The sequence below is a fragment of the Pristiophorus japonicus genome, chromosome 13, assembly GCF_044704955.1.
Source record: "Pristiophorus japonicus isolate sPriJap1 chromosome 13, sPriJap1.hap1, whole genome shotgun sequence".
Lineage (NCBI taxonomy): Eukaryota > Metazoa > Chordata > Chondrichthyes > Pristiophoridae > Pristiophorus > Pristiophorus japonicus.
In genome coordinates this window covers 84,683,184-84,705,189 of record NC_091989.1, presented here as the reverse complement: position 1 = coordinate 84,705,189, position 22,006 = coordinate 84,683,184, and the positions used below count along the sequence as shown (strand labels likewise).

General features: G+C 47.6%; 2 protein-coding genes across 3 annotated transcripts in view; both read left to right on the top strand.

Moving 5' to 3' along the window:
* The first annotated feature begins 152 nt into the window (after positions 1–152).
* On the top strand, positions 153–20,234 carry LOC139278675 (zinc finger protein 16-like). The gene is made up of 2 exons (XM_070897722.1): positions 153–239; positions 18,381–20,234. Exon 2 carries the CDS (start codon positions 18,455–18,457, stop codon positions 19,394–19,396), a length of 942 nt encoding a protein of 313 aa, XP_070753823.1. The 5' UTR covers positions 153–239; positions 18,381–18,454; the 3' UTR covers positions 19,397–20,234.
* LOC139278673 (intelectin-1a-like) overlaps positions 172–22,006 on the top strand; it is a 142,871-nt gene continuing 121,036 nt past the window's right edge. The window contains exon 1 of one of the 2 annotated variants that reach the window (XM_070897720.1): positions 172–239. The gene's annotated coding sequence lies outside the window, so the exon portion shown is untranslated. The remainder of the gene's footprint in view (positions 240–22,006) is intronic. The other variant, XM_070897721.1, reaches the window with a different exon arrangement.

Sequence of the window (22,006 nt, the reverse complement as noted above, 5' to 3'; positions counted from 1 at the left end):
ATGGTCACCGGGCTTGGGCTTTGTCGACGCGCCTGAAGCGGACGAGGCTGCGAGCGGCAACGGGAGTGCGGCCGGTGCCGCAAGATGGAGGCGCGTCACGTGGCGCGGCCTGGTGTGAGTGACAGGCGAGGGGCGGGCACTGTGCACACACACACCACACACAGAAATGGTTCACAGGTCAGCTCCAGGCCCTGCTGTCAGCAATGGAACATCTTACAGATTGAACAGCCTTGAAACAGGTAAAGAACTGGGGGTGGGTGAAAGGGCACAGGGAAGGGAGAGGTAATAGCTCAGGCTCTGACCAGCGTTTTCCAATCCTCTCTGGCTGCAGGTGAGGTGCTAGAGGACTGGAGCACTGCTAATGTGGTACCTTTGCTTAAAAAGGGAGAAAGGGATAGACCGAGTAATTACAGCCCAGTCAGCCTAACCTTGGTGGTGGGAAAATTATTGGAAAAAATCCTGAGGGGACAGGATAAATCTTCATTTGGAAAGACATGGATTAATCAAGGATAGTCAGCACGGATTTGTTAAGGGAAGGCCGTATCTGACTAATGTGATTGAATTTTTCGAGGAGGCAACCAGGGGGGTCGATGAGGGTAATGCATACGGATGTAGTGTATTTGGATCTTAGCAAAGCTTTTGATAAGGTCCCACATGGCAGACTGATCACTAAAGTAAAAGCCCATGGGATCCAGGTCAAAGTGGCAAGTTGGATCCAAAATTGGCAGGAAGCAAAGAGTAATGGTCGTTGGGTGTTTTTGTCAGTGGAAGGCTGTATCTAGTGGGGTTCCGCAGGGCTCAGTACTAGGTCCCTTGCTTTTTGTGGAATGACTTGAATGTTGGGGGTATGATTAAGAAGTTTGCAGCTGATACTAAAATGGGCTGTGTGGTTGATAATGAAGAAGAAAAATGCAGACTGCAGGAAGATATCTATGTACTGGTCAGGTGGGCAAAACAGTGGCAAATGGAAGTCCATCTGGATAAGTGTGAGGTAATGCATTTGGGAGGTCTAACAAGGCAAGGGAATACACATTAAATGGTATGACACTGAAAAGTGAAGAGGAACAAAGGGACCTTGGAGTGCATGTTCACAGATCCCAGAAGGTATCAGGCCAGGCACATAAGGTGGTTAAGAAGACATGGAATACTTGCCTTTATTAGTCGAGGCCTAGAATACAAGTGCAAGGAGGTTATGCTTGAACTGTATAAAACACTGGTTAGTTCACAGCTGGAGTATTGTGTGCAGTTCCGGTCACCACATTACAGGAAAGATGTGAGTGCACTGGAAAGAGTGCAGAGGAGATTTACAAGAATATTGCCTGGACTGGAAAATTTTGATCATGAGGAAAGATTGGAGATGCTGGGTCTGTTTTCTTTGGAATGGAGGAGGCTGAGTGGAGACCTGATTGAGGTGTATAAAATTATGAGGGGCCTGGGTAGAGTGGATAGGAAGGACCTATTTCACTTAGCAGAGGTGTCAACATCTAGGGGGGCATAGATTTAAAGTAATTGGGAAAACGGTATAGAGTGAGAGATGAGGGGAAATGTCTTTACCCAGAGGGTGGTGGGGGTCTGGAACTCGCTGCCTGAAAGGGTTGTAGAGGCAGAAAGCCTCACCACATTTAAAAAATAATTGGATGTGCATTTGAACCTACAGGGCTACGGACCAAGAGCTGGAAAGTGGGATTAGGCTGGATAGGTCTTGGTCGACCGGCGTGGACACGCTGGGCTGAAATGGCTTCCTTCCGTGCTGTAAATTTCTATGATTCTATGAGGTGTGATTGGGTGGAGGACAGGGGATAATGAAATGATAGGTGCTGATGATGTCTGGCACAAGGAGAGAGAGAGAAATAACAACAACTTTTATTTACATAGTGTTTTAATGTAGTAACATCAAACAGTACAGCACAGAAGGAGGCCATTCAGCCAGCGATTCTTTTGAAGAACAATCCAGTTAGTTCCACTCCCCCGCTCTTTCCCCCTATTCCTGCAATTTTTTCTCCTTCACTTTTAATGCAAATCCCTTTTGAAAGCTACTATTGGATCTGTATCCACAATCCTATCGGGCAGTGCATTGCACATAAAGGGGTTGACTTATGAAGTAAGGTTGAGCAGGTTGGTCCTGTACTCATTGGAGTTTAGAAGAATGAGAGGTGATCTTATTGAAACATATAAGATACTGAGGGGGGTCGACAAGGTAGATGCAGAAAATTTGCCCTCATGGGGGAATCTAGAACTAGGGGACATAGTTTCAGAATAAATGGGTCGTCCATTTAGAACTGAGATGATGAGGAATTTCTTCCTGAGGGTGGTAAATCTGTGGAATTCTCTGTCCCAGAGAGCTGTGGAGGCTGGGTCACTGAATATATTTACAGTGGAGATAGACAGATTTTTGAACGAGTATGGGCTGAAGTGTTATGGGGAGCAGGCAGGGGAGTGGAGCTGAATCCAAGATCAGATCAGCCATGATCTTATAGACTGGCCGAGCAGGCTCGAGGGACCAAAAGGCCTACTCCTGCTCCTATTTCTTAGGTTCTTATGTTCTTAAATCCTAACCACTTGTTCCGTTTAAAAAAAGTTTACCTCATATCGCCTCTGGTTCTTTTGCGAATTGCCTTAAATCTGTGCCCTTTGATTATCGACTCTTCAGGCATTGGAAACAATTTCTCTTTATTTACACTCAAAATCCTTCGTGATTTTAAACATCTCTATCAAATCTCCTCTTAATCTTCTCTGCTCCAAGGGGAACAGTCCCAGTGTCTGTCCTGGCCAATATTTATCCCTCAATCAACAAAACAAAAACAGATTATCTGGTCATTATCACATTGCTGTTTGTTTAAGCTTGCTGTGTGCAAATTGGCTGCCGCGTTTCCCACATTACAACAGTGACTAGGCTCCAAAAGTACTTCATTGGCTGTAAAGCGCTTTGAGATGTCCGGTGGTCATGAAAGGCGCTATATAATTCCAAGTCTTTTTTCTCCAGTCTACCAACGAAGCTGTATTTCCTCATCCCTGGAACCAATGTAGTAAATTTCTTCTGTACCCTCTCCAATGCCTCCACACCCTTCTCCATAACTAATCTAAAGTGTGGTGCCCAGAATTGGACGCAATACTCCAGATGGGGTTGAATAAATGTTTTAAATAGGTTTAGTATAACTTCCTGGCTTTTTATACTATGCCTCTATTTATAAAACTCAGGATCCCAAATGCTTTATGAACTGCTTTGTTAATCTGACCTGCCACCGTCAAAGATTTGTGCACAAGCACCCCCAGGTGTCTCTGTTCTTGCACCCCCTTTAAAATTGTACCATTTAGTGTGTATGGTCTCTCCTCATTCTTCCTACCAAAATGTATTACCTCACACTTCTCTGCTTTGAATTTTATCTGTCGTGTGTCCACCCATTCCACCAACCTCTCTATGTCTTCAAGAAGTTTATTACTGTCTTCCTCATTGTTTATTACACTTTCAAATTTCATGTCCTGCAAAATTTGAAGTTGTGCTTTGTACGCACAAGACAAAGTCATTAATGTATAGCAAAAACAGCAGTGGTTCTAGTACTGAACCCTAGAGAATGCCATTGTATACCTCCCTCCCGTCAGAAAAAGGCCACCCACTGTTCCATTACATTTTTTGCCTGCCAGTCTTTGATTTACAATTTACCCGGCCAGATTCCCCCTTCAATTCGCTGAAATTAACCCTCCTCCAGTTAAGTATTTTTATTCTAGATTGCTCCTTGTCCTTCTCCATGACGAATCTAATTTTTATAATACTGTCGTCACTGTTCCCGAGATGCTCTGCAACTGTGACATTCTCCATTTGACCCATGTCATTCTCCAGGACCAGATCCAGCAATGCCTCCTTCCTCATAGGGCTGGAAACATATAGATCAATGAAATTCTCCTGGACACATTTCAGAAATTCCTCCTACTCTGCCCTTAATACAATGTGCCCCATTCAATGTTTGGGTAGTGAAAGTCTCCCATTATCATTATCTTGCACCTCTCAGTAATTTCTTTGCAAATCTTCTCCTTTATCTCCTCCCCACTATTTGGCCTTTGGAATGCACAACGTAGCTTAAACCTCCTTTATTGTGTCTCAACTTATCCAAATAGATTCTGTCTTTGATTCCTCAAGGGCATTCTCTCTTTCTAGCATTGCAATAGTTTCCTTAACCAAAACTGCTATCCCTCCTTTTTTTCCTTCCCTATCTATTAAGCATCCAATCCTGCAGTTTTCAGTTTTTTGATCCAGGTCTCTGTTATCGCCACTACATCATAAAAACATAAGAACATAAGAAATAGGAGCGGGAATAGGCCATACGGCCCCTTGAGCCTGCTCCGCCATTCAATAAAATCACGGCTGATATCATGGACTCAACTCCACTTCCCCGGCCGCCCCCCACCCCTCCCCATAACCTCTTATCCCCTTATCGTTTAAGAAACTGTCTCTTTCTGTCTTAAATTTATTTACTGTCTCAGCTTCCACAGCTCTCTGAGACAGCGAATTCCACAGATTCACAATCCTCTGAGAGAAGAAATTTCTCCTCGTCTCAGTTCTAAGTGGGCAGCCCTTATTCTAAGATCATGCCCTCTAGTTCTAGTGGATCATATTTCCATGTGGCTATTTCCTCCTGCAGCTCACCAACCTTATTAACCAGACTTTGTGCATTTACACACATGCACTCCAAACCTAACTTAGTCCTCTTTGTATTTTCTGTGATCCCACCTATTTCTGTATTATTTCTAACTCTAACTATTTCTCCCAATCCTCTGTACACCTTGTTTCTACTTTTTAATACTACATCTTTGTGCCAACCCTCTCCTGAACTAGTTTAAACCCACTCCCACAGCACTAGTTAATCTGCCCGCGAGGATATTGGTCCCAGCTCTGTTCAAGTGCAACTCGTCCATCTTGAACAGGTCCATTCTGCCACACAACTGGTCCAATGGCCCAGGAATCTGCAGCCCTCTCTCCTGCACAATGTGTCTAGCCATGCATTAACCTGCCATATCCTCCTATTTCTACTCTCACTATCGTGTGGCACTGGGAGTAATCCAGAGATTACTACCTTTGCAGTCCTGCTTTTTAACTTCGTCCCTAGCTCCTTAAATTCTGATTGCAGGACCTCAAACCTCTTCCTCCTTATGTCGTTGATTCGGACATGGAGTACAACTTCTGTTCCAAGGCGCTTCACAGGAATGTTATTCAACAAAATTTGTCACTGAGCCTCATGAGAGATTAGGGTAGGTGGTCAAAGAGGTAGGTTTTAAGGAGTGTCTGAAAGGAAAAAAAAGAGGCAGGGAAGTTTAGGGAGGGAATTCCAGTGCTTATATTGATCAGTACCTTTGCTCCTTGATCAGAATGTTTTCGGCCCAACGAGGAAGCAGGTGTTGCTGGATTTGGTTCTGGGGAATGAGGTGGGTCAAGTAGAGGAATTGTCAGTAGGTGAACATTGAGGGAACAGTGATCACAGTATCATAAAGTTCAGACCAGCTATGGAAAAAGACTGGGAGCAATCTAGAGTTAACATACTTAATTGGTGGAAGGCCAGTTTCAGTGGGTTGAGAATGGATCTAGCCCGGGTAAATTGGAATCAAAGATTGGCAGGCATAACTATGTAATCGAACAATGGGCTGCCTTTAAAAAGGAGATGGTTCGGGTACAGTTGAGATACATTCCCACGAGGGGGAAACGTAGGGCAACTAAAGCCAGAGCTCGCTGGATGAGGGAAGAGATGGAGCGTAAGATGGTGGTGTATTTGGACTTCCAGAAGGCATTTGACAAGGTGCCACATGAAAAGGTTACTGCACAAGATAAAAGTTCACTGGGTTGGGGGTAATATGTTAGCATGGATAGAGGATTCGCTAACTAACAGAAAATAGAGTCGGGATAAATGGTTCATTCTCTGATTGGCGATCAGTAACTAGTGCGGTGCAGCAGGGATCAGTATGGGACCCCATTTAGAATCCATAGTAACAACTTGGAATAAGGGACTGAGTGTAACGTAGCCAAGTTTGCTGATGATACAAAGATGAGAGGAAAAGCAATGCAACAGGCTAAGTGAGTGGGAAAACATTTGGCAGATGGAGTATAATGTTGGAAAGTGTGAGGTCATACACTTTGGCAGAAAAAAATCAAAGAGCAAGTTATTATTTAAATGGAGAAAGATTGCAAAGTGCTGCAGTACAGCGGGAGCTGGGGGTCCTTGTGCATGAAACACAAAAGGATAGTATACATGTACAGCAAGTGATCAGGAAGGCCAATGGAATCTTGGCCTTTATTGCAAAGGGGATGGTGTATAAAAGCAGAGAAATCTTGCTACAGCTATACAGGGTATTGGTGAGGCCACACCTGGAAAACTGTGTGCAGTTTCGGTTTCCATATTTACGAAAGGATGTACTTGCTTTGGAGGCAGTTCAGAGAAGGTTCACTCGGTTGATTCTGGGGATGAGGGGGTTGACTTATGAGGAAAGGTTAAGTAGGTTGGGCCTCTATTCATTGGAATTCAGAAAAATGAGAGGTGATCTTATCGAAATGTATAAGATTGTGAGGGGGCTTGACAAGGTGGATGCAGGGAGGATGTTTCCACTGATGGGAGGGACAAGAACTAGAGTGCATGATCTTAGAATAAGGGGCAGCCCTTTTAAAACTGAGAGGGGAGAAATTTCTTCCCCGAGGGTTGTAAATCTGTGGAATTTGCTGCCTCAGAGAGCTGTGGAAGCTGGGACATGGAATAAATTTAAGACAGAAATAGACAGTTTCTTAAACAATAAGGGGTTATGGGGAGTGGACAGGGAAGTGGAGCTGAGCCCAAGATCAGATCAGCCATGACCTTATAGAATAGCGGAGCAAGCTTGAGGGGCCGAATGGCCTACTCCTGCTCCTATTTCCTATATTCCTAAGTCACCAGGACCAATGGGATACATCCTCGGAGGGAGATAAGGGTGGAAATTGCAGAGGTACTGGCTATAATCTTTCAATCCTCCTTGGACATGGGGCTGGTGCCAGAGGTCTGGAGAATTGCAAATGTTACACCCTTGTTCAAAAAGGGGTGTAAGGATAAACCCATCAGCTGCAGGCCAGTCAGTTTAACCTTGGTAGTGGGGAAGTTTTCAGAAAAGATAATCCGGCACCAAACTAACAATCACTTGGGCAAGTGTGGATTAATTAAGAAAAGTGAGCACGGATTTGTTAAAGGCAAATAGTGTTCAACTTAACTACATAAGAACATAAGAAATAGGCGCAGGAGTAGGCCACCTACCCCTGGAGCCTACTCCACCATTCTATAAGATCATGGCTGATCTGATCTTGGGCTCAGCTCCACTTCCCTGCTCGCTCCCAATAACTCATTATTCCCTTATCACTCAAAAATCTGTCTATCTCCGCCTTAAATATATTCAATGACCCAGCCTCACAGGTCTCTGGGGCAGAGAATTTCATAGATTTACAACCCTCTGAGAAGAAATTCCTCCTCATCTCAGTTTTAAATGGGCGGCCGCTTATTCTGAGACTATGTCCCCTAGTTTTAGCTTTCCCTATGAGTGGAAATATCCTCTCTGCATCAACCTTGTCGAGCCCCCTCATTATCTTACATGTTTCAATAAGATCACCTCTCATTCTTCTGAACTGCAATGAGTATACGCTCAACCTATCTTCATAAGTCAACCCCCTCATCTCCGGAATCAACCTAGTGATCCTTCTCTGAACAGTCTCCAATGCAATTATATCCTTCCTTGAATACGGAGACCAAAATTGTACGCAGTACTCCAGGTGTGGCCTCACCAACACCCTGCACAGTTGCAGCAGGACTTCTCTGCTTTTATACTCTATCCCCCTTGCAATAAAGGCCAACATTCCATTTGTCTTCCTGATTACTTGCTGTACCTGCATACTAACTTTTTGTGTTTCATGCACAAGCACCCCCAGGTCCTTCTGTAATGCAGCACTTTGCAATTTAACTTGCTAGAGTTTTTTGGTGAGCTAACAGAGATTGTTGACGAGGGCACTGCACTTGATGTGGTGTACATGGGCTTCCAAAAGGCGTTTGATAAAGTGCCACATAACAGGGTTGCAGCAAAGTTGAAGCCCATGGAATAAAAGGGACAGTGGCAGCATGGATACGGAATTGGCTCAGTGACAGAGTAGTGGTGAACGGTTGTTTATCAGACTGGGGAAAGGTATACAGTGGTATTCCCCAGGGCTCGGTACTGGGACCACTGCTTTTCTTGATATATATTAATGACTCAGACTTTGGTGTACAGGGCACAATTTCAAAATTTGCAGATGACCCAAGACTTGGAGGCAGAGTGATGGACTTCAAGAAGACATAGGCTGGTGGAATGGGCGGACACGTGGCAGATGAAATTTAATGCAAATAAGTGCGAAGTGATACATTTTGGTAGCAAGAACGGGGAGATGCAATATAAAGTAAAGGGCACAATTCTAAAGGCGGTGCAGGAACAGAGAGACCTGGGGGTATATGTGCACAAATCGTTGAATATGGCAGGGCAGGTTGAGAAAGCGGTTAAAAAAGTATACGGGATACTGGGCTTTATAAATAGAGGCATAGAGTACAAAAGCAAGGAAGTTATGATGAACTTTTATAAAACATTGAACTCTGTACAAAAATGGGGATACATGCTCCTGCTCCACAAGATGGTCGATGCATGCACCGGTGCATGGATTTTTTTAACGTGCGGTAACTGTTGCACATCAGCCACCACCCGGGCTTGACAGAGCTAGGTCTTTATCCAATGGCAAGGGTTAACCAGGACGACTGGGGATCTGCACTGCTGCACGGATCTAGTGCACACACATATCGCCCTCCGCTCTTCTGGGCCCCGTACCCTCATTCGCCGCTCCTCCGCCATATAATGTACGCCGCACCTCCGCCATGACCTCTACCACCTTCATCGTCGCTGTACCAAGATGGGGATACATGCTCCTGTCTCAATAGCGGCCACTTTTCCTGCAGCGACTGGGGACTGAGCCAGCCAGCCGGCAGCTGCTGATCTGATTCAAGGCCTGAAGCCCCGCCCTCACTGGATTGATTTCATTGCATGCAACATGGAAAGCGGGCAGTCATTCGGACCCCTCTCCCCTGGCCCTCCCCTCTCTCCTCTTCCCCGACCCTCCTCCCCGGCCCTCCCCTCCCCTCCCCCTCCTCCCTCCCCACTCCCACCCTGGCTCCCTCGGCCACCCCCTCTCTTTCCCCCCCCCCGGTCCTCATCTCTCTCTCCTCCCTCCCCTCCCCACCCACCCCCTCCCATCTTCCCCTGCTCACCTCTTCCCCTTGCCCCCCCCCCTGCAGGATGGGAGAGTGCCGAGCACAGTGAGTGAAGTGTCGCTTTGTGGATGCGGCTGTTGGTCGCTCAGGCCATGATTCCCTCCCCCCAGTAATTAAAGGGACAGGGGCCACCTATCTCCCCGATCCCCTATAATTGAAGAGACAAGGGGCAATCCTCTCTTTTTTTCTCCCCCCACCCCCCCCCCCCCCCCCACAGATAATAATGGGGGCAGACACCAGCCTTCTTGCACTCTCCCTCCCTCCCTCCAGCCGCCTCCCCGCCCCTGGCAGAAACCATCACCACATCTAAAAGGTACTTGGATGTGCATAACTTACAGGGCTACGGACCAAGAGCTGGAAAGTGGGATTCGGCTGGATAACTCTTGGTCAGTCAGTGCTGTCAGCCAGTGCGGACACAATGCGCCAAAATGCGGGTGGTGTTGGCCCCTGTTCCTTTAATTATCGACAGGGCGTTGGGCAGGAGGATGAGTATGGCCCCATCCCTTTAATTATTGGAGGGAAGGAGGATAGCACCTGTCCCTTTTTAAATATCGGAGGAGATGGCCCCTTTAATTATCCTGGTTTGCGGGGTGAGACGCTAGCCCCATCAGAAAAGTTCCATAACCTTACCACCCTGTGGGTAATAAAATATCTCCTCATATCTTCTGGTTGCTGACCCCTCTGCCAAGGGAAACAGGTCCTTCCTGTCCACTCTATCCAGGCCCCTCATAATTTTATACACCTCAATCAGGTCTCCCCTCAGCCTCCTCTGTTCCAAAGAAAACAGACCCAGCATCTCCAATCTTTCCTCATAGCCAAAATTCTCCAGTCCAGGCAACATTTGTGTAAATCTCCTCTGCACCCTTTCCAGTGCAATCACATCTTTCCTATAATGTGGTGACCAGAACTGCACGCAGTACTCCAGCTACAGCCTAACCAGTGTGTTATACAGTTCAAGCATAACCTCCTTGCTCTTGTCGTCCATGCCTTGACTAATAAAGGCAAATATTCCGTATGCCTTCTTAACCACCTTATATACGTGGCCTGCTACCTTCAGGGATCTGTGGACCTGCACCCAAGGTCCCTTTGTTCCTCTGCACTTTTTAGTGTCCTATCATTTAATGTGTATTCCCCCATCCCGGCCGGATAACTAAAGGAACGGGGCCATCCTATCTCCCACCCCCGCTCAAAAATTAAAGGCGCAGGGGCCATGCTCTCCCCCTCCCCACCCCGCCAGATAATTAAAGCGACCATCCTCCCAAACCTCGATAATTAAAGGGATAGAGGCTATCTTCTTCCCCCACATCCCGCCTGCCCCCCCCACGATAATTAAAGAGACAGGGGCCATGCGCCCTCCCCCCGCCCTCCTGCACCTTCCCGATAATTAAAGGGACAGAGGCCATACTCATCCCAATAATTAAAGGGACACGGGTAATCCTCCCCCACCCTGTACAATTAAAGGGTTAGGGCCCATTCCCCCACTCCCCCATGATAATTAAAGGGACAGGAGCCATACTGCCCACCCCATAGAATTAAAGGGACAGGGGCTATCCTTCACCCACTGATAATTAAAGGGACAGGGCCATCCTCCTACTCCTCTCCACCCGCACCCCCCCCACCCCCCCCGAAAGCCTCACCACATTTAAAAGTAATTGGATGTGTATTTAAAGTGCCGTAACTTACAGGGCTATGGACCAAGAGCTGGAAAGTGGGATTCGGCTGGATAACTCTTGGTCGGTCAGTGCGGACACGATGGGCTGAAATGGCCTCTTTCCGTGCTGTAAATTTCTATGATTCTATGAGGATGGCACCTGTCCCTTTAATTATTGGGTGGGGGGGGGGGGTGGAGATGGCACCCGTTCCTTTAATAACCGGGGGTGGAGGGGAAGGATAGCGCCTTTCACCTTAATTATCCTGAGGTGTGGGGGGGGGGAGAGAGAAAAGATAACCCCTGTCCCTTTAATTACACTGGGTGGGGGGGGGGTGTGGGGAAAGGGGTCAAGATAGCCTCTATCTTTAATTATCAGGAGGGCAAATGACCCATGTCCCTTTATTTTTCAGGGATGGAGCGGGAGTGGATGGTCCCTGTCCCTTTAATTAATGGGGAGCTGGAGGGGGCAGGGGGAGATAGGGTGGCTCCTGTCCCTTTTAATTATCCGGGGTGGTGGAGGATTGGCAAGTCCCTTTAATCATGGTTTGGAGGGTGAGAAGATAGCCCCATCAGAAGAGTTGCAGATCCCCACCACCATGTGGGGAAAGAAATGTCCCCTTGTATCTCCTCTATACACCGCCCCCCCCCCCAATTGCATTAAGTCTATGCTCCGTGGTTGTTGACCCCTCTGCCACGGGAAACAGGTCCTTTCTATCCACTCTATCCAGGCCCCTCATAATTTTACACACCTCAATCAGGTCTCACCTCAGCCTCCTCTGTTACAAAGAAAACAGACCCAACATCTCCAATCTTTCCTCATAGCCAAAATTCTCCAGTCCAGGTAAATCTCCTCTGCACCCTCTCCAGTGCAATCACATCTTTCCTGTAATGTGGTGACCAGAACTGCACGCAGTACTTTAGCTGCGGCCTAACCAGTGTGTTATACAGTTCAAGCATAACCTCCCTGCTCTTGTATTCTATGCCTTGACTAATAAAGGTAAGCATTCCATATACCTTCTAAACCACCTTATCTACCTGGCCTGCTACCTTCAGGGCTCTGTAGACCTGCACTCCAAGGTCCCTTTGTTCCTCTGCACTTTTTAGTGTTCTACCATTTAATGTCCATTCCCCCATTCTCCTCCACCTCCGATATTTAAATGACAGTGGCCATCCTATCTCCCACCCCCGCTCGATAATTAAAGGGATAGGGGCTATCTCTCCCCGCCACCCCCCCCCTCCTGCCCCCGTTAATTAAAGGGACAGGCGCCATCCTCCTTCCCCCAGTAATTAAAGAGACGGGCCATCCTTCACCCTCCCCGCCTTCTCCCCCCCCCCCCCTCCCCCCACCGCGGACAATTAGAGGGACAGAGACCATACTCGTCCCAATAATTAAAGGGACAGTGGGCCACTTTCCCACACCCGCACCTCGGATAATTAAAGGGGCAGGGTCATCCTTATCCCCCCCCCCCCCCCGGTAATTAAAGGGACAGGGGACCTCTTACCTCCCTCCATCCCGCCACCTCTGAATAATTAAGGGGGCAGACGCCATCTTCCCCCCCGATAATTAAATGGGCAGGGGTCATCCTTTCCTCTTCCACGATAATTAAAGGCACGGGCTATCCTCCCCCCACCGATAATTAAAGGAGCAGGGGCAATCCTATCTCCCTTTCCACACCCCCGATAATTAAAGTGACAGACACTATCTCCCCCCCCCCTCCGATCCCCCGATAATTGTGACAGGCCATCCTCCGCCGCTCTGTATAATTGAAGGTACAGGGGCCATTCTCTCTTCTATCCCCACCCCCATTAATTAAAGGGACAGGGGCCGTCCGCTCTCATTTCCGCCCCCCCCCCCTCCCCCGTAAAATAAAGAGACATGGGCCATTTCCCTCCGTGCTGATGAAAGAGACAGTTGCCATCTTCCCACCACTGCCCCCAGATAATTAAAATGGCAAGGGCCATCCTCTCCCATCCTCCACGATAATTAAAGCGACAGGGCCATCTTGACCCCTCTGCCCCCACCTCCCCCCACGTTTATTAAAGGCACAGGGGCCATCCACCCCCACCCCGATAATTAAAGGGACAGGGGCCATCATAAGAACATTAGAAATAGGAGCAGGAGTCGGCCATCTGGCCCCTCGAGTCTGCTCCGCCATTCAATAAGATCATGGCTGATCTGATTGAGGACTCAGTTCCACGTCCCTACCTGCTCCCCATAACCCTTTACTTCCTTATTGCTCAAAAATCTGTCTCTCTGTCTTTTAATGACCCAGCCTCCATAGCTCTCTGGGGCAGAGAATTCCATAGATTTACACCTCCGAGAGAAAAAATTCCTCCTCATCTCAGTTTTAAATGGGCGGCCCTTTATTCTAAGATTATGTCCCCTAGTTTTACTTTCCCCTATGAGTGGAAATATCCTCTCTCTATCCACCTTGTCGAGCCCCCTCATTATCTTAAATGTTTCAATAAGATCACCTCTCCTTTTGAACTGTAATGAGTACAGGCCCAACCTACTCAAGCTATCTCCATACGTCAACCCCCTCATCTCACGAATCAACCTAGTGAACCTTCTCTGAATAGCCTCCAATGCAAGTATATCCTTCCTTAAATACGGAGACCAAAACTGTATGCAGTACTCCAGCTGTGGCCTCACCAATACTCTGTACAGATGTAGCAGGACTTCTCTGCTTTTATACTCTATCCCCCTTGCAATAAAGGCCAACATTCCATTTGTCTTCCTGATTACTTGCTGTACCTGCATACTAACTTTTTGTGTTTCATGCACAAGGATCCCCAGGTCTCTCTGTACTGCAGCACTTTGCAATTTTTCTCCATTTAAATTATAATTTGCTTTTCTGTTTTTTCTGCCAAAGTGGATAACCTCACATTTTCCCACATTATACCCCATCTGCAAAACTTTTACCCACTAACTTAGCCTTTGCAGATTTTTTGTCCTCCTCACAATTTGCTTTCCCACCCATCTTTGAATCATTAGCAAACTTGGCTACATTGCACTCGGTCCCTTCATCCAAGTTAATAATATAGATTGTAAATAGTTGAGCCCCCAGCACCGATCCTTGCGGCACACTACTAGTCACTGTTTGCCAACCGGAAAATAACCCATTTATCCCGACTCTCTGTTTTCTGTTAGTTAACCAATCCTCTATCCATGCTACTATATTACCCCCAACCCCGTGAACTTTTATTTTTTGCAGTAACCTTTTACGCAGGCACCTTATCAAATGCCTTCTGGAAATCCAAATATACCACATCCACTGGTTCCCCTTTATCCACCATACTTGTTACATCCTCAAAGAACTCCAGCAAATTTGTCAAACACGATTTCCCTTTCATAAAACCATGCTGCCTCTGCTTGACTGAATTATGCTTTTCCAAATGTGCCGCTACTGCTTCCTTAATAATGGACTCCAACATTTTCCCAACGATAGATGTTAGGCTAACTGGTCTATACTTTCCTGATTTTTGTCTGCCTCTTTTTTAAAATAGGGGCATTGCATTTGCCGTTTTCCAATCTGCTGGGACCTCTCCAGAATACTGTATAATGAAAAGGACAGTGGCCATCTCTCTCCACCCCACCCCCCCCCTATAATTAAAGGGACAGGCACCCTCATATCTTCCCCCACCACCTTCCCCCAATAAATAAAGGGACAGAGACCATCCTTTCCCGCCACCCGCACCTCCCCGCGATAATTAAAGGGAGATGGGCCATCATGTTCATTCAAGGCACAGGGGCTATTGTCCCACCTCCTCCCCCCCCCCCGCCCAAAAAATGAAGGGTCACAGGCCAATCTTCCCCCCCCCCCCCCCCCCCTCACGATAATTTAAACAGGTGCCATTCCCGTGTTTCTCCCGCCCCTCCCATGCTAGGGGCAGGGGCCATCGTTTATCCGCCCCCCCCACCTCCCCCAGGGTCATTGAAGGGACACTGCATCCCTGCTCTGCGGGTCTGACACTGATTTAATTAATAGTTCTGATAGTTTCCCCTGGGATTGGCATGCCTCTAATCAGGTGACATCTGCCCATTTAGCATTGTAGCTCAGTCAAGTGTCTCAGTATCACCAAGTGCCGAATAAAATACTTTGGGCTTTTTGTCTTGTACTATGTGGGAAAGGGAAGTCTGAGAGATGATCTCATAGAGATGTTTAAGATTATGAAAGGATACATGTAGAGAAGATGTTTCCACTTGCGGTCGAGACCAGGTCTAGGGGCCATAAATGTAACATAGTCACTAATAAATCCAATAGGGAATTCAGGAGAAACTTTGAGGCACTCGTCGCTGCCTCCTTATAAGCAGCAACCCCAACTGTCCCATCTTACTCTCTCACTGACCTTCCTGCCCAACGCGCCCACTGGGGGCTGATCTCCTCCCGTCCAACTCCCCCCACTGCCCCCTCCACATCTTTCTCCAGTTTCTCTCCGATTGCCCCTCATGACTGTTCTGAGCTCATCCTGTCCATGAGACCCACTTCCTGCTCCCTTGAGCCTATTCCCACCAAACTGCTGACCACCCAGCTTCCTTTTCTGAGTTCCATGTTAGCTGGTTCTTTCTCCTCCGGTACTGTGCCCCTCTCCCTCAAATCTGCTACTCATCATCCCTCTCCTCAAAAAGTCAACCCTCGACCCCTCCTTCCTTGAAAACTATCTCCCATCTCCAATCTCCCTTTCCCCTCCCAAGTCCTTGAATGTGTTGTCGCCTCCCAATTCCGTGCCCACCTTTCCCACAATTCTATGTTTCAATCCCTTCAATCCAGTTTCCGCCCCTGCCACAGTATCGAAATGGCTCTCATCAAAGTCACAAATGACATGCTTTGTGACTGTGACAAAGGTAAACTGTCCCTCCTCGTACTTCTGGACCTGTGTCTGCAGCCTTTGACACAGTTGACCACTCTATCCTTCTCCAACACCTCTCCACCATCGTCCAGTTGGGTGGGACTGCACTCGCCTGGTTCCATTCTTATCTATCTAATCGTAGCCAGAGAATCACCTGCAACGGCTTCTGGTTCTCTCTCCGCATCATTACCTCTGTTGTCCCCCAAGGTTCTATCCTTGGCCCCCACCTAGTGCTCATCTACATGTTGCCCCTTTGGCGACATCATCCGGAAACACAGTGTCAGTTTCCACAAGTACGCTGATGATAGCCAGCTCTACCTCACTACCATTCTCTCGACCCTTTCACAGTCTCTAAATTGTCAGACTGCTTGTCCAACATCCAGTTTTGGATGAACAGAAATTTTCTCCAATTGAATATTGGGAAGACTGAAGCCATTGTTTTCGGTCCCCGTCACAAACCCGGTTCCCTAGCCACTGACTCCATCCCTCTCCCCAACTTCTCTCTGAGGCTGAGCCACACTGTTCGCCACCTTGGTGTCATATTTGACCCTGAAATGAGCTTTTGACTACATATCCGCAGCATAACTAAGACCGCCATTTCCACCTCCGTAACATCGCCTGTCTCCACCCTTGCCTCGGCTCATCCGCTGCTGAAGCCCTCATCCCTTTGTTACCTCTAGACTTGCCTATTCCAAAGGCTGGCCTCTCGCATTCTACCCTACATAAATTAGAGATGATCCAAAACTTGGCAGCTCGTGTCCTAACTCGCACCAAGTCCCACTCACCCATCACCCCTGTGCTCGCTGGCTTCTGGTTAAGCAATGCCTTGATTTCAAAATTTTCATCCTTATTTTCAAATCCCTCCATGGCCTCGCCCCTCCCTAGCTCTGTAATCTGCACCATGGGGCGGGGTGGGTTATTGGAAGAACTGGGAGGCTGGGAATGGCAACGACAGGAGACAGGCAAGCTCTCGGGGCCAAGGTTTATCAATGGATTGAGAGCTGCAACAGATCTTTTCTTTTCTTTTTTCACAGTTAACGGACAAAAAATTCTCTGAAATATTTTTATTATGAGAACAGTAAAAAATGAACTCTGTTTTTGGATATTAAGGGAACCAAGGGATATGGGAATAGTGCGGAAAGGTGGAGTTGAGGTCGAAGATCAGCCATGATCTTATTGAATGGCGGAGGAGGCTCAAGGGACCAAATGGCCTACTCCTACTCCTGTTCCTATTTCTTATGTTCTCAAAAATTGTCCATGATGAATATTTTAAATGGCAAAAACAAATTGCAATTGAGCTTGCCTTGCTTTTGTATCTCTCACTGAGTTCGGGACTACCCTTATTTTTGGTATATAAAAATTACTCACTTCTTCCCTTGTGGTACTGAGTAGTCCACATTTCCCAACACACATTCTGGCCGCTTTTTACAGGCAGGTTTGTATCCGCCATCTTGGTACAGGAAGGGATCAGTGTGCAGCGAGTGCCTGCATCCACCATTTTGGTACAGGAAGGGATCAGTGTGCACATCCACCATCATGGTACAGGAAGGCATCAGTGTGCAATACCTGCATCTGTCATCTTGGTACAGGAAGGAATCAGTGTGCAGTGCATACATCTGTCATCTTGGTACATGAACCAGAGAGTGTGGGGCTCAGGGTCTGTTCCCACCTGGCCCCAGTCACCAGAGAGATCATGTTTGATTTTTTATTTTAGACCAGGCTTGCTGCCAGGCTTCTCCCCATCTATTCTGAAAGCACTGACTCATGCTGGGATTAGTGCTCTACAGGCATCACCTGACTGGCCATACTTCAACAGTGAGTGTCAGCAGGAAATTTGACAATGGGTGTCATTACATGTCGGGTGAGGAGATGCACGGTCTTGGTTGTAATGCCTGGCCCAGACCCGTGTACATTAAAGCGCGTGCTGTAATTATTGAGAGGTCTGGGACACTCAGTGATTCCGATCCAGTCCCACCTTACCAATGATTAAACGCAAATCCCGGAGTTCCTGAGCAGTCTTCAGATCCCTGATATGCTGCTAAATTTCTTCAATCCACCAACTGCTACTGAATTCCCCCAAATCTTTGATACAAAGTAGCAGATGAAAACTAGATACAGATTGGGACATTCTCGGGTCCAATCTGTGCTTCAGTAGCCAAGACTAAAGCTGGAACAGTTCTTGCACCTTTTGAATAACAAAAGGAAAACAAAAACCAGCCAAGGTTGCGGCTTCCGATCACCCGTGTGTTGACAATGGGTGAGGTGAAAGTTGAGCTTAGCTGTGAGGTAACCCACCACAGTCAAATACCCAGCTCTAACACTGGCTGTCCAGGCCGACAGGTGAAGAATGGGGACGTGGTTGAGTTACTGGATGAATTATACATGAAAATAAGTCGGTTCGTTCTGGAAAAGAGAAAAATTGGAAAGGGCAAAAATTGGTTGGATACAGGAAGAGAGAGCAATGAGCAGGATGGTGCATTTACATTTCAGTGGGAATGACAGCAGGAAGAAAGTACTCTGGAAACTACAATGCTCTCTTCTGAATTTCTATCCTATTCTCGAATAATAACTTTTATAAATTAATTTTACAGCATATTAGCAATGGAGGATTTGCAAATCTAACCTCAGTTGGTTCGCAGACCCTGAAAATGACCAGCTTTTGAATATGGAAGGAAAACAGTTTGAGTGTTCTGTCTGTGGGAAAAAGTTTAAAACCTCCGTGTGGCTGGAAAAACACCAAGATACACACACTCAAGGGAGAGCATTCCACTGTGCTGACTGTGGAAAGAGTTTTAACCAGTTACGCAACCTGAAAAAACATGGCACCAGTCACAACGGGGAGAAACCGTACACGTGTTCTGAGTGTGGGCGAGGCTTCAGCCGAAAGTCCAACTTGGCGAGACACAAGGGCAACCACAGTGGGGAGAAACCGTGGAAATGTGGGGACTGTGGGAAGGCATTCAATTACCCGTCGGAACTGGAAATTCATCGGCGCAGTCACACCGGGGAGCTGCCGTTCACCTGCTCCGTGTGTGGGAAGGGATTCACTCAGTCCTCCAGCCTCCTGACACACCAGCGAGTTCACACGGGAGAGAAGCCGTTCACCTGTTCTGTGTGTGGAAAGGGGTTCGCTCGGTCATTCCATCTACTGACACACCAGCGTGTTCACACCAGGCAACACCCGTTTGCTTGCTCAGTGTGTAGAAAGAGATTCTCTCAGTCCTCCCACCTACTGACACACGAGCGTGTTCACAGTAAAGAGAGGCTGTTCACCTGCTCCGTGTGTGGGAAAGGATTCACTCAGTCATCTAGCCTCCTGAGGCACCAGCGTGCTCATTCTGGAGAGAGACCATTCTCCTGCTCCGTGTGTGGGAAGGGATTCACTCAGTCCTCACACTTACTGACACACCAGCGTGTTCACACCAAGGAGAAGCCGTTCACTTGCTCCGTGTGTGGCAAAGGATTCACTCAGTCATCCCACCTACTGAATCACCAGCGCATTCACTCTGGCGAGAGGCTGTTTAAATGCTTGGTGTGTGGGAAGGGATTCATTTGTTCCTCATATCTGCTGATGCACCAGCGTGTGCATAGTGACTGCAGTGGTTAGATTAGTTGTCCTCCTGTCCAGCACTGAGCCAGCCTGGGTTTTGTTGATGCTAATGTTAATAACTCCTGTAACTGGACCGGTTTTTGAAATTGTATATTTATGTCAAGTAATTTTACTTTGTTTTAAACACACTGAGGGTGGCATCCACGGACGAATGTGTTTGTGTTCACCTGACCACCTCTGCACTATTGAATGGAAGTGTTAATCAGATTGTTTTAAATGTGTTGTCGCCTCTTTTGAGTTAAGTCAGAAGAATGTCCTGCAAGTTAAGCTTGTTGGCATAATAGTGTGTTTCAGTGCTTGCTGTTTATGATCTTTTCTCTCAATGTAGTTTTTCACATCAATCCCAAATTATTCTTTGGTGCATGATGTTGATCTACATTGGCTTCCGGCTAACCAACGCCTCGATTTCAAAATTCTCATCCTTATTTTCAAATCCCTCCATGGCCTCGCCCCTCCCTATCTCTATAATCTCCTCCAGCCCAACAACCTTCTGAGATGTCTCCGCTCCTCTAATTCTGCCCTCCTGAGCGTCCGTGATTGTAATTGATCAACCTTTTTTGGCTGTGCCTTCAGTTGCCTAGGCCCCAAGCTCTGGAAATCCCTGCCGAAACCTCTCCGCCTCTCTATCTCTGTTTCCTCCTTCCAGACGCTCCTTGAAACCTCTTTGACCAAGCTTTTGGTCACCTGTGCCAATTTTTACTTATGTGGCTCGGTGTCAAATTTTTATCGCATAACACTCCTGTGAAGCGCCTTGGGACATTTCACTACGTTACAAATTGTTATTTTTTCTAGTGTCTGAAAGCTTCCACTTATTAAAACCTTGAATTAAAAAGTGCCAACTGACTCCAGCTGATAATTGCTGTTAGAAATTTCCTGCAGGGAGGTTATGCTTGAACTGTATAAAATATTAGTTAGGCCACAGCAGTTCTGGTCACCACATTACAGGAATGATGTGATTGCACGAGAGAGTGTACAGAGAAGATTTACGAGGATGTTGCCTGGACTGGAGAATTTTATCTATGAGGAAAGATTGGATAGGCTGGGGTTGTTTTCTTTGCAACAGAGGAGGATGAGGGGAGACCTTATTGAGGTGTATACAATTATGAGGAGCCTAGATTGAGTGGATAGAAAGGACCAATTTCCCTTAGCAGGGGTCAACAACCAGGGGCATAGATTTAAAGTAATTGGTAGAAGGTTTAGAGGGTGTTGGGATTTTGGAACTCACTGACTGAAAGGATGGTAGAGGCAGAAACCTCACCACATTTAAAAAGAGCTTGGATGTGTACTTGAAGTACCGTAACCTACAGGGCAACGGACCAAAAGCTGGAAAGTGGGATTAGGCTGGATAGCTCTTTGTCAGCCAGCACGGACACGATGGGCCAGAATGGCCTCTTTACGGGCCCAAGTTTCCACATGATTTGCGCCTGATTTTTAGGAGCAACTGGTGGAGAACGGACTATCTTAGAAATCGCAATTCTCCACATTTTTTTTTCTGTAGTTCTAGTCAGGTAGAACAGTTCCACTTTGGAACAGAATTTTTTCTTCAAAAGGGGGCGTGTCCGGCCACTGACACCTGATTTAAAAGTTTCCACAGTGAAAACGTACTCCAAACTAACTTAGAATGGAGCAAGTGAAGATTTTTGTAGAACTGAAAAAACCTGTTCTACACATTAAAAAATCAGGTCAGGTTACAAATTAGGCGTCCAGAATGAGGTGGGGGGGAGGGGGGAAGGGAAGTCATTAAATTCTACAATAAATCCTTATTTATACTTCTACAAATATTATACAAATAAATCCAACCTGGATAAACATTTATAAGCAAAGAAAAGATTAAATAAACCATCTTCCTACCTGTGTGAAAGTGCTTCAGGCAGGCTTTTCAAGATCGAAGGCTGAACGGGCCGGCCCGAGACTTCGGGCAGGGCCCGTCCCCAGCACCAGATTTACAGGTAGGTGGCGTTGGGTCGGGTCGGGGAGGTTCGGTGGGGGGGGGGAGGGAGAGAGAGGGGGGAGGGAGAGAGAGAGAGAGAGAGGGGGGGAGGGAGAGAGAGAGAGAGAGAGGGGGGGGGGGAGGGAGAGAGAGAGAGAGAGGGGGGGGGGAGGGAGAGAGAGGAGAGAGGGGGGGGGGAGGGAGAGAGAGAGAGAGAGGGGGGGAGGGGGAGAGAGAGAGAGAGAGAGAGGGGGGGGAGGGAGAGAGAGAGAGAGGGGGGGAGGGAGAGAGAGAGAGAGAGGGGGGGAGGGAGAGAGAGAGGGGGGGAGGGAGAGAGAGAGAGAGAGGGGGGGAGGGAGAGAGAGAGAGAGGGGGGGGGAGGGAGAGAGAGAGAGAGAGGGGGGGAGGGAGAGAGAGAGAGGGGGGGAGGGAGAGAGAGAGAGGGGGGGGAGGGGGAGAGAGAGGGGGGGGGGGAGGGGGAGAGAGAGGGGGGGAGGGAGAGAGAGGGGGGGGAGGGAGAGAGAGAGGGGGGGGAGAAAGAGAGAGAGAGAGAAGAGAGGGGGGGGGGAGAGAGAGAGAGAGAGAGAGAGAGAGGGGGGGGGGAGGGAGAGAGAGAGAGAGGGGGGGAGGGAGAGAGAGAGAGGGGGGGAGGGAGGAGAGAGAGGGGGGGAGGGAAA

Bases quoted from the DNA above. Each gene is read 5' to 3' on its own strand.
- LOC139278675 (XM_070897722.1), top strand. From the start codon at position 18,455: ATGGAAGGAAAACAGTTTGAGTGTTCTGTCTGTGGGAAAAAGTTTAAA.